Raw genomic sequence first — 18,059 nt, 5'->3', positions numbered from 1 at the left:
GTCCGGTTCAGATATTAACTCTTAAAAATTTCATACTTCAACCTCCTTTTGTAGTGCACACTCTCTCACAAGACAACAAAGCCAGAAATGTTCCCGCATTTGACAAAGCTGTGCTGAGGCAGGTTGCTCTGAATTGAAAGACAAAAGAAAATCTTGTTTTTAGAGGTCGTTCAAGAAACTATTCCGGGAATGCCACCTAATATCATGGTAGTCTCTAAATTGTAGTCTCTAGGATGCTTTCCTAATGGCATGCAGACTATAACTTTGAGCTTTTAATTTATCAGTCAGTGATGTATATAATTTGTGTTATAGAGGGATTGCGGTACCTAAAGCAAAATTACCAATCAAAGCTTTCCATCTGGATTTGGATCCAGACAGCCAGTAAATTTTATTTGGACCAATTCCCAGAGAAGCTGTGTTTTCTTCAATCTCCAAGGGAAGGCTGTGTGATCTCCCAGTGTCTCAAAAAATGATTGCAGCTTGCTCTCACAGTTCCCAACTGGGAAGGTAGAGAGCAGCATCTGGCCAGCCAAGCAGAGCCGGGACCCAGCTTACAACCTCCTGCTGAGCAGAACTTCACAAAAATAAGCAGACCTCTAGAAAAATAGTAGTGGATGGAGGTAAAAAATTAATCAAATGCTTCTGTTCTAACAGTTAATTCAAGGATTCGTGCTTGCCTTATAGCATGTGATGGATAGATCTTTTACTTGAAAATGGAAATAACAGTGTTGTACACTTTCAGGTAAAATGGTGAGAGTGTCTTTTGTTGAAAAATTGCATTGATTTCAGGGAGAAGTTGCAATCAGAAGGCTTTACTGGTATGCAGGTATTTTGAAAAAGTGGTTTTTGAGAAACATTGATTGTGTGCATCTTATTTTTGAGATTTATGGATGAAATGCAATAAAATTACTTCAGAAGTAGCAGGCCCCCTAATCCCTGTTCAGGTAATGGGCCAATATAATGCATTTGCTAAACACAGTGAACATGACTGAGCAGAATTATTCATTTCACCTAGCACTAGAAGCTTGCCCTGAAAAACATTTTTGTCTGTAATTTTGAAAGGTTTTTTTCTTCTTATCTCCAAACCTGTAATTATAATTTTCAGAAACTGGCACCTGACTGCATTTTTCTTTTGAATGAATTTGTTTCACCTAGCTGGTCTCTGCCTCCTTATTTAGCTGCTCTAAGCAACTAGAAGGATCATCAGTGAAAATTGGTCATGAAATGTGAACAATGAAAATTCATAATAATTTTTTTTGCATATTTGAAAAACTTTAAACACAGACATGAGCAAGTAGTCCAGTGCTCTGCTGTTCAGAGCAAACAGAACAAAGCTGTGGATTTAATTTTTTTTAATATATCTGCAGTGGTATTCTAGAAAGTAGTATTATTCCAACTGAGGTAAAAAATAATATTTTCGCTTTTAACATGATTGGTGATTGAAAAGCAGTTTGGGTTTTTTACTACATGGCCTTCAAATTTTGGGGTTTTCTTTTCTAAGAAGGAAATTCATACAAAGGCCTCCTTCAGCCAATGATCTTGCAAGTGTCACTGCTTTTTGAAAAACACACTGACCAGTGCTTTAGATAGTTTAAGAGACTGCTCTGAAACCAGCTGCTTTTGTGCAAGTGCAGTTGCAGGAGTACAACTATGTGAATGATGAAGTAAAAGTACACACCGTCTTGACAAAGAGGATATTAGCCATACTAGGATTCCTTGCTCCTTAAATCATGGACAACATGTTCTGTACTTAGTTTTTCTGAGTATTTAAGAGCAGAATTCAGTTATAAAATAAAAAGCTCACAGGGGCATGGTATCTTTTTCAGCAAAACCCAGCTTTTCAAGCTGGGGTAACTTGTTTCCCTTGTACATACACATTCTGAAAGTCAGTCTCCAAAACTATTTTAGTACCTCTAGCAAGGCCTTATTGAAGCACCTGAAGTCAAGGAGGTTTTATTTTGCTAAGTGATCAGAAATTAGAGTAATATTAATTTCCTGTTTCTTAGGGTTATGTGAATACAGTGTTAGCAAATAGTTGCCACCTGTTTGGAGAAGGAAGCCGGGTGGGCTGCTGGAGTCCGCACTTGGTGTGTCTGACCACTAAACGGTGGTGTTGTATTGCAGCTGCCAAGGGCAAATACATGAATGTGGCAGAAGAAACAAAAATAATGCAGATCTAGTTGGACTCTGCTATCAAGCCTTAACTATTTTTCCATTGGCCCATTAATTATATCTTCTGCTGTTAAATCAGCCATCCTATCAATGTGTTGATTGTCCTGAAGAAGCATCCTCTGTTTAACAAGAATTTATTTTAAATGTGTGAGGAGAGTTTTTTCTTCTCTGTTCCTGTACAAACTTTGTTCTGGTGTTTGAATTGTCCATAATAGGCATGCTGATCTGTTGTGCAGTTGCTGTGGGATTTTGTGGTGACTAACAGGATTCAGTCTCCTCCAGTGTAAAAGCCACATTCTCATGGTTCTTGTCCTGTCTGCCATGAAGCAGTTTTTGACAGGAGGAGTCTCAAGTGGCCATGTTGGTGGTTCCTGTAGAGAAACCTTTCATGAATCTGAATGCTTCTCAGTATTGCAGTCACACATAAGGCCATGAGGTGTCTGTTGCTTTCCTCAACTTCTCTAACAAAGAAGCTTGTTTGCTAAATTAGAGTCTAACAGAGAAATTATTTAGGTTTCACTTAATGTTTTGGACCAAAGTATAGTAGTTACTGTGCATTAGAACTGCCAATTTTCTACTATCTTTTTCTGAATTTTAAAGGATTAAGGTAAAAGCTTTTAAGAAGGGCTTGTCACAAAGTGAACTTGTTTTTCAACAAGAATGTGATGGGACATTTGAAAAACCTAATTTAAGTTGACTGGTTTTCTAGGTGTGTCATTATTTAGTGCAAACCAGTGAAGTAAAACAGTATATTAAGATTAGCGTATAAAGCGTAGTATGAAAAGGTTTTCTCATCCTTATGAAGTACTTTACTGACCAAGAAAGTAATATTTTACTGAGTACATATTTTAACTGAAGAAAGTAGGTGATTTTTCTGTCAGTTTTTTTTGCCAAGTCTGATGAAGGTCATACAGACTGAGCTGTGTATATCACAGACTGGATGTTGATGAATACACACTTTGTAGAAGTAGACTGGTACCACATCTTCAGCGGTCAGAAAGGGAGAGAAACCTCTGGTGTACTGGTGGCAGAGGAAGCAAAATGAAGAGCTGTGGGTCCTGAGCCAGCATTGACCAACATGCAGCTGAGGGGACAATGTGTGTGAGGCAGGTGAAGCAAGGGCACAGGGATGCTGGCAAGCTTTCCCTCTGTTCTTCCCTGTCAGCCAGCAGGAGAACAAGCTATTTCTGCTGCTTTTGAGGATGAAAATTCATATGTTTTTAGCTGTGATGGTGTCTTGTGTTGTGATTTGGGGGGACACATGCACAATCAGAGGCATTAATCTGCAATGCAGCCACACAGAGCAGTTGACGAAGAGCAGCTCCAGCCAGCTCGAACCCCTGCGGTAACATCTCTTCATTTACAGAAACCCCCACGGCACCATCTCCTCTTCATTTACAGAGGGCACTCTTGTAATGAGAATCTCATGATAAAATGCTCTTCTTCACTGAAAAGCTCTCACAGCTTGACAATGCAGTTGTCACCATGGAGATTTCACTCCAACAGCAAAGAATGAATTTGGTGCCGTTCGGGAATGTGTAGCAGATACTTCCCAATAGCTTCAGCTAAGCCACCACCTGAGGAGAGAACTTGGACCAGAAGCTGAGAGAGGAAGTGCATATACACTGATGATAAATTAAATTTTTTGTAGGTGACTGGCTCTCCAGAAATGGCATGTGTGTAATGACAGATAAATGTGAAAAGGTATGAATAAAAGCCTCAGAGCCTGAGCCAAAAGGAAGAGAAATAGACTTGCCTAAACCTTGAAGGAAATATTCGAATGTGATGGTCTGTGAATTCCAGCTGAGGTATAATTCCTTTTCCTCAGAAAGAATGGAGGGCCCGAGGTTCCTTGAGGAAAGGGAATTAAAAAAAGGGACTTGCTATTAAATGCATTTAGAAAGAACAGGCATTTTTCCTTCCCCAAAAGGCTGTATCAATGTGTTTGGATTTCTCATTTCACAGAAATTACCTAAAAAGCAGTATGGAATGATTAATTTCTGATTTTCCTGAAGCTGTGAAATCCTTCTTTGTGAGTAACAGTTGATTGTTTTACTTCTCTGTATTCTGAACGGAGCTCTACGCAATAAGCAGTATGGTACAAAACTGAACAAAGCACTGGGAAAGCTAATATGAGATGCTGGGAGATAAATGGAGTAATGCAAGAGGTCTCTCCTGATACTGCATTTCTGCTAGGATTAGGAAGTGATTTTTCCCCTCTACTCCACTCTCCTGAGACCTGCAGGGGAGTGCCACAAAAATGATCAGAGGGCTGGAGCACTTATCATATGAAGAAAGACCACGAGAGTGGGGGTTATTGGGCGTGGAGAAGGGAAAGCTATGGGAAAAACTTACAGCAGCCTTTGAGAACATAAAGGGGGCCTGCCAGAAGTCTGGGGACAAACTCTGTAGCAGGGCCTGTTGCAATAGGACAAAAGGTTTTAAATGGTTTGAAATATTTTTCGAACTGAAAGAAGGTGAGTTTAAATTAGCTATTATGAAGAAATTATTTACTGTGAGGGTGGTGAGGCACTGGCACAGGTTGCCCAGAGAAGTTATGGATGCCCCATCACCCCTGGAGATGTTAAAGACCAGTGGCAGGGCTCTAAGCAACCTGGTCTAGTGGAAGATGTCCCTACTCAGGGGGTAGGACTAGAGGAACTTCCAGATCCTTTGGAACCCAAAGAATTTTGTGATTCTATTATTTATAAGCTCTCAGGAATATTCATAGCTGTCATGAGACTTGTTACTGACTCCCAGGATAGCTGTCAGTGAGATAAATTAAGTATCTGGGATATTCCTCCATGAAGCAATAGATAAATAGTGGGCAAGTACTGCAAAGGTGGTGGTTAGTGGAAAATGTAGTTTGGCTAGGGAGAAAAATCGAGGGAAAATACCAGTAAAGATCAAATGGAGTCTTAAGGGGGGGCTTTTATTTTTTTTTAACTTGAAAAATCAGCCAGAGGCAAAATAAAAAAACTAGTAGTACAGAGGTATTGTGAGCTCCTTTGACATGAATAACTGAAGAGACCTGCCTAAGAATTAAACATTGAGTCTGAGTGAGCCAAAAGTAGCAGGAAAATGAAAATTAGCTCTGTAATAAAACTCATAAAACTTGACACAAAATTAATGAGTCAGAGTCCTAAAATCATGAGTCATTTAAACACTGAGGTTTTTCCAAGGATGAAACATTTTTTTGTGTCTTTTTTCACTATCAGAGAAGTGGTAATCAAACTCAACCTGAGATTGTTTAAGGTTCAAAAAGGCTACTTTAAAACAGATTTAAAACTTCCCATCTGGCTGATCATGGGGTGAAGTCTGGAAGGCAATTGCCACTGACTCTCTGCCTGCCCCCTCCTTTGGACTATTCCTTCCTCACTAGCCTCAATTACCTCTCTATCGCCCTCTGGGTGTGCTCCTGGCTGGCAGCCCATGTCTCCCTTAATGCCTCATGTTTTCCTTTTGCCATGCTTCACTTCTCTTTTGCTTTTCATAAAACCCTATACCCACTTATCACTTGAGTTTTCCTTAGAGCCTTCTGCATCTCTTTTGCTTTAACCACCTCATTTCTTTGTCCTCACTTTTCTTTCCAGCTCTCCAACAGCCATGATGCCTGAGGACATGCCAGCCTGAGGTTTTCTCGTTGCTCATCCAAAACAGCTTTCAGCTTTAAGTCAAATTAAGTCATTATTAAAAGAAGACAAACACACAGAACACCCCCTCCTTCTTTTCTGTCCAAAAACACAGCACTATGGAATTTGTAACAAAGTGAGATAGGAATCGTGGTGGTTGTGGTGTAATGTGCTGATGCTATGAACTGCTCCTGAATGCAGTGGAAAATTTTGTTTTCTGAATAATTTTTATTTACAAATATGAGTGTTTTAGTATTTACTTGATGTGCGGTCAACTTTAAAAGAATAGAAAAGTATTCAATTTGCTGTGACTGATATCCACAAAGAATTTAGTTCTGGGTTTTTTTTTTGTGGATGTATTCGAAAATGTGAATTTAAAAGGACCATGAATACAGTCAGAATACAGCAGTTATAAAAGAGTATTGCATCTGTAACTTTATTTCATGCTTTTACCGAAAGGATTGATCCAATCACTCTCTCCATACCTCTCTCCCTCCTTGATTCCCTCCCTCTTCTTTCTCTCCCTCTCTTCCCTTTGCCTTTCCCTCTTCTTCCCCTGTGTTCTCCTTTCTCCCTCCCTCTGCACCTCCTCCAAACCACTTCTGACTGCCCTTTCTTACTGGTGAGAGAATATAACCAGGTATTGGCGCTACGAGCTGCTGTTCTTGGGCCATGTGCACTCCACAATGTGAAGCACAATTTTTGATGTCTTTTGTGTATATAAGAAGCGGGGTCTCCATAAGAAGGAGACCATCTACAAAGAGGTGAACTTTAATGTTTCAGGCCAGTCAAAGGAAAAATCTCCATAACAGTTAGATTTCTCTTTGGCTCCAAATGCTTGCCCGTTTAAACAAAGAAGGAAAAGTGAAGATAATTTTTCAAAATGCCTGTGCTATGTAGTGTATATGGTGCAGAACCGGTTCTGAGCTGGGCTGGATGACAAGTTTGCTGCTCTTGCTCCCTGTTTTCCTTCTGGGACAGTTCTGCTGATCTACTTTGTGCTTCGGTGGCAGCTGTGGGTGCCATCCAGGTTCCCCCCTAGTCCCTTCTGGGGACACAGCTGCTGTGGTGCTTTGACTAGAGGGTCAAAGCAGCTACTGAGGTACAAAATCATTTGGGAGTCTTCCTAGGTAGACACCTGTGTTTCCCACTGGAAGGGCATGTGGGTGTCTTGTTTACTAGGGCAGTGATGATTTGTGTGGAACCCAGGCTTCACTGTGTACAACTTACTCAGGGGACTTTAGGCATGACAAAGTCTTCTGCCTCTGTTTTTTATGGTTGTGGCCAGGTCATCCAGTTTTATTTTTGTAGCTTGCCTATAAGCTAAGCCTATACTAGTGATTGATTTTGCTTTCTGCTGCTTGTTGTCTTTCTCAGCACCAATGCAAGCATTCCCTGGCCCCTGCTAATGCTACTGTTATTTATTAGTGTAAAAAAGTGTACAGAGTGTAAGACAGACACCATTAATGTTAAATGACATCTCTCTACCAGAAACGTTTTTGTTAAGAAGAGTCACAGAGTATTTAGTACCACTTGTGTGGGAGACGATATTTTTTTGTTCTTTTTATTTAAAATGTACATTTGACTGCTCCTGCATTGGCTTTGTCTTCCCCCCATGAGAAATAAAACCTTATTAATGAAAAAGAAGATGGATGGTGTGCCTTGAAAACAACAGAAAAGTCCAAGGGAGGCTTGGCTTTTTGTAATTTGCTGATTTAAAAACTGACAAATTTTAAAGCTGATCACATGCAGCAGAGCACACTGACCTCTAAAACACTTGTATGGTCCAGCTTAGGTGAGAAAAATTCTTGATCTTCTAAACGGTAACTTTTTTGGAGCCGTCTTCTCCAAAGGTGAAAATGGGTAATAAAAAGCAGGTCCTGTTGCTTAGCTGATGACTGGGTGTGAATTGAAAGTGTTTGCAGATCTCTCTCCAAAAAAGCCTGAAAGGGGGTGCTGTGTATGTGTCAGATGTCTTTTAATTTAACTGCTGAGGAGTGTGAACTTGCAGAGAGAGGGGCAGGGATACAGAGACAGAAGGGATGGAAAATGCAGACAGTGAAGGACATCTCAAGACTTCCAATCACAATATAAAAAGGTACCAGAAGCCTTACTTCTTCCAGAGAAGTTACTCTGGTACCTTCTTCCAGAGAAGTTACTCTGGAAGAAGATGGATTTTAAAGGAAATTGTGATCTTGTTATAACCTTTCTAAGAGCTAGAATTACAATTCCAAAATTATTAAAATTTCAGGAGGCAAGAAAAGCTGTAATTTTACATATAGAGTACGAAACTGAGGGCAAGGAGAAAAGAGGCAAGCATAAGAACACTTTAAATTATAAGTGTAAAGTTTAATAAAACCCAAAGATATCTAAGCACAAATTATTTTTTTGTGTGTTAATCCTATTTTCTTTCTTATTTGCATTTAAATTACCCTGATTGAACCTGAGATGCCTTAAAAATTGGCATAGTTGAGCTGGTTAAGTGTTGCTACCTGAATTTTAAGGTCTTGTTTAGGCTTCAAATAAACCCTCTTAACTGGGCAGAGCCAAGCATTTTTGGGTTTTATTAAATCTATTTTTTTTTCTCTCAAATGTGAATATAATCAGTATTCATGTTTGTTGTCAAAATAGCTCAACTCTAAGCCTAGAGTTGCTTATTGCTGGTTTGATTCTAATACTCTGCTTGGTATAAAGACAAATGTAAAAGTTATCACTCCCCAGAAGTGTGTCAAACTTGGGAAGCAAAAAGGAAATCACAGGATTTTTAATGTTATTCTGCAAATTAGTAGTTTTGTACATGCAGTGGGAGAGGTGGCAATTTGAGAGGAACTTGACTGAAGGGAAGAGCTGTTTGAAGTTTGGTGGGAGTATGGGGTGGGAAGATAGGCAGGATATTTCTTGTGGACAAAAAAGAAAGATGGGAAGCAAATGAGTTTAAATGTTGCTGAGGCTGATACACTAATAGAACATAAACTGAGTAGGAACATAGTATAAAGCTCTGTCAAATATTTACATTTTTGATGTTGGTGTTCAGGTAGTGTGTAGTGTTAAGATGACAGCGGTCATAGAAATAGGGTTGTGGTGGATCTGAATTTAAAAGTACATGCATTGCTTAAGGAAAGGATGATTTAGGAAGAACCTTTGTTATTCTCTTGGTATTTACTTCATCTAGTTGTTGTTCTCGCAGTTTCCTGGGGGTTTTTATATTTGAGAATGTTCTTCCTTTAAAATTGTTTTAATTACGAATAGTAGTCTACGAGCAAATCACGTCATGTATCTCTATTTTTCCTCTTTATGACATTTCTGCTACAGAGGCTCATAACTGTTGTGGATGTCAAAGCCTTCAGGCATGTTTCTGGGAATGATGATATGAATTTTATAACCCCTAGACACTAGCTAATTCAGATTGATGGGGGTACTTTTTATGCCAGAATCTGGCAAAATCTCATTAGGTAATTCTTTCACTTGTGTTTTTGTAGACTTTAAATGCTTTTTCTGAGGGGGCTTGTTTAGATGAGCTGGACTGTTCTCAACTGTTTTGTCAAATTTTAGAAACTGTTGATGTGTTGCTTTGCTGACTGTAGACTTGAAACTATTTGTGAAATTAGCCTGTTCAAACATCAGTGCACTATTTAATTACAAAACTTGATACAAAAATATTTAAGTAAGCCTACTCTTCTAGAATCTTTTTGTAGATGTGAAGTGAGAACAGACTTTATTAAGTTTTTTTGTTTTAAAGATGGATAGACATCTAATTTGTTTTTAAAATTTGTCAGAGATGTATCAGTAAGTCCAAAGTCAGTTTTTGATAGAAGTCACTGATTCTTTGTTTAATATGATTCCATATGATTGGAAAGATTGAATTGTTAAGCAATCTGCCTTGTAAAATAACTAAAAGCTGTTGTAAGGAAAGCATAGAGTAGAATGATTTAGGTTAGAAGTCACTTAAAACTCACCTTCCAACATCCCTGCCATGGGCAGGGACATCTTCAAATAAATCAGGTTGCTCAGACTTGCATCCAGCTCTTGACTTAGAATGTTTCCAAGGATGGAGCATCTACCACCTCTCTGGGCAACCTGTTCCAGTGTTTCACTATCCTTATTGTAAAAAACTTCTTCCTTATATCAACCTTCTTTTAATTTAAAACCATTACCCCTTGTCCTGTTGCAACAAGCCCTACTAAAAATTCTGTCCCCACTTTTCTTCCAAGCCCTCTTTAGTTGCTGAAAGTCTGCAATAAAGTCTCTGAAATCTCCTGTAGGGACATAAAAGCACACCAATGTAATCCTGACTGTTCATATATTGGGTAGAAAGAGATTATCCTTTTACTCAGTACTAGAAGAATTATTCCCAGCTCATCTGACTTGACTGTTCAGCTTGGTGCCTTCAAAGAGAACTTCCCATTGGCTCTGGCATAGAGGGAGACTTTGTGAAGGAGGCTTAGTTCACCCATGTGAATTTGATTCCCTGTCAGAGAGATTTTGCTGAAATAACTGCATTTCATTCTGCATACAAAGCTGCAACTTTGTTTCATTGCAGCCAAATAATGGAGATGTGAACTGAAAAGCAAATTAATTACCCACTAACTGCTGAATGGTACCTTGTGCACAAACAGAAGGCGTTTACCTCATACCATAGATGCATCATGTAATAAATCTGACAGTTATGGCTTTTTGTCTTATCTTTCCCTGCAGTGTCCATAAAAGTGTTTCTCACTTGTAACAGATGGTCAGAGCACAGCTTTGAAATTTATCTGGAGATGAAGCCCTGTTGATTCCATTAAAAGTGAAGAATTTTCATGCAGATGGAGACAAAGAGGGATTTATTGTTACAATTGTGATGGTGAAGTATTTCATACAATGCCTTCATTTCCTTTTTCCTTGCAGGTGATGTGCCTTCAGGATTTTTTTGGCGATGATGACATTTTTATTGCATGTGGACCAGAAAAGTTCCGTTACCAGGATGATTTCTTGCTGGATGAAAGTGGTAAGATGTATTTTTTTTAATGTTTACAATGAGAGTAAAGGACAGATTTCCATATCCTGCTAATTAAACTAAAGTAGTATCACCTGGATTGATTTCAGAAATAGAAGAAATATTTTAATTCAAAATACTGGAAATAAGAGAATTGAAAGGAACAATAAAGCTGTCTGCCTGTTTCAGCATAAAACTTGATTTCAGCCTGAATTTCACATATTGTATGAAAAGTTGTGTTTGGTGGAATTCCTTTTTTGGTAAAGTCTTTACATGTTTTGGCTTTGAATTTATTCTGTTTCTTTATCACAATTTCTTAGGCTCCCAGTATCTACCAGTGAGATTTAGTTAATGCTTCACAAGTAATGTGATAAAGAAAGACAGATACAACTCTATATGGAAGATAAATGTAATCAGCAAATGCAGACAAAATCATCTGAGAAAAATCAAAGAGTTCTCTGATTTTCAGAGACTTACTTATACAATAATGAAATCAATGTATGTGATCCTCTAAGGAAAATAAATGTTTTGTTTTCAGATACCTTTATTGTTACAAATAATATTCCTGACTTGGGAATCACAGTTGTGAGGAAAAAGAAGAAAAAACTAACTATAGGCTTTGTGCATTTAAACAAAAAAACAAAGCTGTCAACAACTTTGAATTTATTTTTGTGTAGAACAAGACACAGCAAAAGTTTTATTGCTCCTACACTCTTTCTCCCTCCATGATATCTTTGTAATCCATTGGTATCAAAATCTCCATTATGTTTTTAAACTAACAAAGGTCCGAAAGAACACTTGGCTGAAGAATCAGTCAGAGAAGATTTTGTTACAGCAGTAACCACTTCACTGGTGTAAGTCATTATGCATGTATCTGTTTAGCTTCACCACTTCATCATGGTTTTTGATGCAATTATGCTCTCACAGTTCAAGATGGTATAATTGTATTTTTCTGACTAACCTGTGAAGCTGGAGGGCCTCTTGGTTTTCCCAGATCCAGACAAATGCTCCGTTAGCCTGTGTAGGAGCAGAAGGTGGCAACTTACACAGATGTGACTCTGTGAGTTGAAGGATGGCTCTGAAAAAGGAGGTGTCTTCTGGGCACAGCAGTGACCTTTTGTGTCAGGCGCAGACAGAAGCAAGAAAGCCATCTGCATTCCCCTAGAGGACCTTGCAATATGGAAATAAAAATCAAAATAGAGCACCAGATCTGCACTTTGCAGTAATGAAAATGCTGTAGTTGACTCTAAAAAAAAAGGTACTAATGGTGAAAAAGGAGCTTTAGCCATTTTTAGAATGGACATTAGAAAGATGAGGGGGACATTTGACCAGCAAAGGAGTTTCCCAGGTCACTTTGTGCTCAGAATGGGTGTCCTTGCCTTTAAGGAGAAGACACCTGGATAGTTAACTGTGTAGTCTGGATTCACTTGATTCTCTCATCTGAAGGATGACACTGGTGACTGCCCAGTGTCTCCTCACAGTGAACCCTGTGGCAGTTTTTCCAGCAAAGACTCAAGAAATGCTGACATCAGATTTGTCTAAATCCATTTTGGAAGCGTGTAGCTGGTTTTTGGATGTCTAGTACCAAAGTACAGACATAGCCTGACTTTGCTTAGTCTTAGTTTGTCTGACATATCAACATCTGTTTGAGTAAGCAGTATCTTTCCCTGAAACTTTGGTGTTTAAAACCATTTTGTACTGATATCAAAAAAAGACAAATCCTTAAAATCTGTGCTGCAAACACAACTTTAGCTATTTGTTATAGTGTTTGCTTTTCTGTCAGGTAAAGATTCAGTGAACATTGACTGTTTTTTTACTGCAGGAATGAAGAAAGAGGAGAAAATCAGACTATGTCTCTAATTCCTTTGAGAAGTGTACATCAACTTTCCTCTCTCTTTTTCAGGCGGTTTGATATCAGACAAGTTGTTTAGGTTGCTTGCCAATAACAGCTGATGTACCAACTGATATGCATCTAGTCAGCCTTTTCTGAGCAGGAGCAAGAGTTGGAGAGAAAAAATTTTTTTTTAAAAAGGAGCTTTTAACTTGTTTTGCTTGGCAAATGAAGTTTCTGTGATCACATGCATGTCTGTGCATTCCTCATGGTTAGTCTAAGAACATTACCAGTATTAGGAAGTGCTGTCCAACTGTGCAGAGCTTGTAAAGCCTGTCTCTGCTTTCCTGAAAAGCATCTTGAAGCAACACTCTGCTGGCTTGTCACTACATCCCTCCAGTATCCTCCAGGTTCAGCCAGATGATGAGAATAACAGTGAAGGTGTTGCAGCAGGAAGACTTAAAGAAAAGCAAAATTTGAAGGCAGGAAAGAAAAATAAAGAGAAGAAATTTATAAATAATCAGGGTTCTGGGGTTTTGGGAATTATTTCTCAGGGAGGAAGAGGAATGCCATTGTTTTGTGGTCTGGGTTCAGAACTCCTGATACTAGAGGTGAGCAGGAGGTAAAATTGGGGGTTGGGAAGCCAGTCACTGGTACTGGGATTCATTGTAGCTAAGTACTAGGTAGGTGCATGTAGGTAGTTGCCTGGGACTGAGCCATTCCCAGCAGATAGCTTTCCCAGTTAAAAAAGCCTTAGACTTACTGACAAAGCAGATGGTAGATGTTTGGTTGACTCAGTTGAAAGTGGATGTTTTGAACAGTTCATATGAATTATGCTCCAGAAAAGTCTGGTTTGCTTCTCTAAAGGCATCCCTATGCCTGATGTAGCTGTTCTTGTCTACACTTTATGTTTTTAAAGTTGCTTAAAAAGCTTTTAGGATAAGATTAATTCCACCCTATCAAAAAGGAAAAGTCTAAAATCTCATCAGTTTGCATTATTTCTAGTCATCTTTGTTTCTTCTGCTCCCATGGCTTGCTCTTGCCTTTGGATAGCACATTCTAAAAGCCATAGAATCAGAAATTTAGAAAAACCAGTCTAGAAGTCAGTGAATCAATCTCTCCATCTAAGTGTGGGATTAACATTCCACATTTAATTTCTGGCATACTTGGCTAACAAGTCCCTCTAAAGCCTGTGATGAGGAAGAATCTGTATCCTCCCAAGACTTTCTGTGCCAGTGGTAAACTGTTCTTACTGTTTTTCAGGTATCTTGCCCAGATCCCCTTCCTATAAATGAAATCCATTACTACATTTCTTATCTACTGTGACCATGGGAAACAGATGATTCCTTTTTCTTTGAAAAAATCCATGGGCTCATCAATTTTCTTTTCTTTAGGCTGAATAATTAGGTCAGCTTTGCTTTGACTTCAGGCTCAAACCTGCCCTTGAATGAGGGTCTGCGTTCTTTCTTTATATCATCTCCCTTCTCTGTTTTGTGTCTTTCAGGAAGAGGCATTGCATATCCCCTTGGCAATCAGCTAAGAAAAGTCAGTTAATTAGGGATCCATCAAAGAGAAAAAAAAAAAAACAAGCAGTCCTCACTATACATTGCAGTTTCTTCCCTGCCTGGATGTACAGATGGTTTTCGTGCTAAACACACTGTTTATTGCATGAAATGCAGAAACAATAGGGACCATCCCCATCATAATTCCTAGCAATCATCTCCATATCTGACATGATCAATAGATACGATAACCACACACAATTTCATCATGAGAGCTGCTGATGGTACGTAAGAATGTATGTGGGTGACCATAAAATTAGGAAGTAAATGCTCCTTGTTTGTCAAGTGTCAGTGGTGATGCTATTTTCATAAAAAGTCTTTATGGGCTATGTAAGCACAAAAGCATTACATGAATGAAGCAGACATTACAGCAGCTTGTAAGAAGAAAAAATTCCTCAGTGTAGAGTATGGCAGTGACTGCTTCAGGCATTGTTAGCTTGCAGTTTTGGAAAGTCTCCCAGAAATCCCAGGTTTTCTTTAACTCATGGTTGTTCAGTTTTCAAAGAAGAGGTCAGGGGATGCCTTTCAATTGCCCTTAGCTGTGTCTTGGCAAAGACTAAGGTTTAAGGGCCACTCTAACAAAAATATTTGCAATCAGCTATTATTTAGGCACCTAAATAGGATTTTGCAATGTGAGTAACTCATAAGATTTGCCATGATTCAGAACATCTCCTCTGCTTATACAGGTATTTCTTTCTCAGCACTGTAAAATAAGAGAGCTTTGAGGCTGGCAGTAACAGACTTAATATTTTTAAAATTTTTTTTATGTTCCATTGATGTTTTTTGAGTACTTTGGATCCTCGAGAGATGCACCAAGAGGGTATGGCAGACTTCATCACATACTGAGGTGCATCATGCACAAAAGCTGCAGTCTCAGCTGGCCAAAGCCAGCGTCTCTGCCTCCAAGCAGAGTGTAACCAATACAGAATATGTGGATGTGAAAACAAGTGCAGATTGCTTGTCAAAAGCACATGTTACTGTTATGGAAACAAGGAGGAGAATGACTCTGTTTTAGGGGAAAATTAGGACTGGAACTTTGAAACCTAATTTCACTTTGACTTTACTGGCCTGTGTTAGTCCTCAGCTCAGCATCTCTGGGCCAGCTGTGTTACTGCTTCATCTTGCCAGCAGCAGACGACATGCCAGGAAAATCTGAGTCCTGTGGTGTCCACGCACACGTGCGTGTGCGCATGGAGGCGTGCACACGTATCTGATCCAGGAACTGCAGTTAAGGTCAGGGGTATCATGTTTATCCCTGTTAATAGCTGTCATGTTTCTGCAACCTTCATTAATCTGTCCTTCCTAAAAGAGGCAGGAAGGGGAAATCAGTTATAGTCCTCATCTACCCTGATTTATAGGACAGAGACTGATGTGTTAAGCAGCTTTTGGCTGGATTAGGAGTGGAGAGCATGCTGGCTGACTTCCTCTGCCCTCATCAAAAACTCGTGCTTTGGCAATTGGAAAGTAGTGGTGGGTTCTGGGGACTTTGAGATACAACTTTGCTTTCAACAGAGGCATAAATATAAAGTGTTCCACTACAGTGTGATATTTTCAAATGTCAACAACTGCTGGGCCTTGGAAACAGATATTCTGTGTATGAGGAAGAAACAAACTAAGGCAAGAGAGGCCAGACTCTGGCTGGATCTACTACTTAGACTAATGGTTCAGAAAGGCAAGAAGGAAAGAAGTTGTTTTTCCAATGGCTTTGCATCCAATGCCCCCTTTATCTTCCTACTATAGGACCTCCATTTTCATCTCCACCCTCTTTAGTGCTGCAGGCAGTTGCACAGTACCCTCTGTTCCCTCCCATCTGGGCACATCAGTACTTGTTCTCATTCCCTTCCTCACAATAAGTACATTAACAGGCTCTCTCTTTTATCCAGTAGAGGGACGTTCCACAACTTTCCCCAAAACTCTAACCTCTCACTGAGACCTCCTGTGTCCAGCTGTGCTGGAAGTACCTCCCTCCCTAGGCATGTGCTTCCAGCTTGGCCCTGGCTGCCTGGAAGTAATTGGTTGTATGGCAGCACGTGAGTGACTTGCTTGTTTCTGTTGTGTTAAACTCTTAAAAGAGGATGCTGATCTTCAGTGAAATACTCAGAACAGGCTGTTAGTGTGATCGTCAGGTGGCTGTTAATATAGTATCATGTGGCGTTCATTAAATAAAATCTGTAGTAACGCTTGTGTCAAACGAGCTGCTCACATGAAAAATGCATTCACAGAACTTCAGGTTTATTCTATGCAGCATTTCTCTTCTAACATATGCCCTTTTTATAGGTATGTTCTTGATTACAAAAGCCCACTTCTTTCTTCTTTATTTGTTGTCTGCAAATTTGCTTTCAGTATTCTCCACTGTGTTTTACACATGTACTAACTTGAGACATTGCTTCTCACCTTTCTGCCTAAGTGTCTCTAGCAAAAGAAAGCTTGGTCACTTCAATCATAAAATCATAAAATTCCCCCCCTCTGCAGCTGGCAGATTTATAGATGTGAATAAGGGATGTTAGAGCTTTCAAGAAGATGACATACATGCTTTCCAGTCCAGATTCACACTGAAATGCATGCCCCTTTCCCCAACTCCTCACCATGTATGTATGTTTGCATAGTTATCACTTTTCATCCATGTTGCAGTGAAGAAGTTGCCTGCATATATAGCCAGGAAAAATTGTGGTCACTTACAGCTTACAAAACAGCCATTGAAACTGGCCAAACAGTAAAACTGCAGTTAATGCTAATTCATTCTGCTCATTGAACCAAATGTTCTTCAGCATGTTTTCTGCAGTATTTGCTTCCCCAGATGTCTGTTAAAAATAGCATGAATGAAATGCTATCCAATAAACTAGAGCTGGTGGAAATTCCCATTTCATTTGCATAATGAGGTTTGAGTGTGCATATTCCTTCAACCTTTTTCAGCAGTAAAACTGATTTTGGATATAAAAGTGCTAAAAATTTTGCACCCAGAAATATTAAGGCTTTTCTCAATAATATTTACATAGTAATAAGTTGTATTTATATTGGGAATTTATAAAACTTCAGCTTATTTTAAAAAAGAGAAATTGTTATTAAGCATCATCATTACCATTATCTAATGTACTGCTAGTGTTATTAAATAAGAGAGTAGAGTGACTATTTATTGGTTTTCTATAGCTTAATATTTTTGCTCTTTCATTTTGATTTTTTCTCGTAGCTTCTTGAATATTTAGATTATTTGGGTGGTGCAGGAGTACATATTTCTTACAGAACACGCTGAGCTATTTTCCCAAACTGTGAGCATCTCAGTTGTATACCAAAATGCAGAAAGTGCAATTCCAATGTTTATGAGCACTTTTCTAAACAAATTTTCAGTTCTGGGGTATAAACACAGAAATTTGATACACACAAAAGGGTAGGTCTCGGGACTCAGGCTCTTACTTTGACTGTCTCTTATCTATTCTTTTGCCATGGAAGTTGCTTCATTTTGCAGCCTTTGATGATATTCCAGTTTGTATAATATTCCATTTGAGATCACGAGTTTAATTTGGAGCTTGTGTGTTCAGTCTGCTCCTCAGAAGATGGTAGCTTCCAAAATAGCAGCTTACTTTCAGTTCTTTTTAGGAGAGAATCTTCATTTTACTTTTCCACTTCCAGTGATGATGGAAGTAGAAGATAGTAGCTCTCTATTATAACCTCCTCCACCAAGTTTGTTGAGTAGACTGGTGAAGAGCATAGAGAAGTTTCACATCGAATATGTTTAGAAATTACCTTTTCTGTAGTGTTATCTTTGTGCTTTTCTTGTCTTGTTAATTAGTCAGGTAAAATGGAGCATACAGTGTTGGTAATCTTGGTGAGTACATTTTTACTTTTCACAGTTTGCAGATACTTTAAAATGCTGGAAACTATTAGAATCT

General features: G+C 38.9%; 1 protein-coding gene across 3 annotated transcripts in view; it reads left to right on the top strand.

Annotated features, from left to right (window-relative positions):
* Positions 1-18,059, top strand: part of DCLK1 (doublecortin like kinase 1) — a 235,180-nt gene that overhangs the window by 106,162 nt on the left and 110,959 nt on the right. For all 3 annotated transcript variants that reach the window (XM_038152547.1, XM_038152557.1, XM_038152578.1), the window contains exon 4: positions 10,692-10,791. In XM_038152547.1, the coding sequence (XP_038008475.1) occupies positions 10,692-10,791 (100 nt within the window). The remainder of the gene's footprint in view (positions 1-10,691; positions 10,792-18,059) is intronic.

The sequence above is a fragment of the Motacilla alba genome, chromosome 1, assembly GCF_015832195.1.
Source record: "Motacilla alba alba isolate MOTALB_02 chromosome 1, Motacilla_alba_V1.0_pri, whole genome shotgun sequence".
Classification (NCBI taxonomy): Eukaryota; Metazoa; Chordata; class Aves; order Passeriformes; family Motacillidae; genus Motacilla; species Motacilla alba.
Note: the sequence above shows the minus strand (reverse complement) of the source record. Positions and strands in the feature narration are given on the sequence as shown.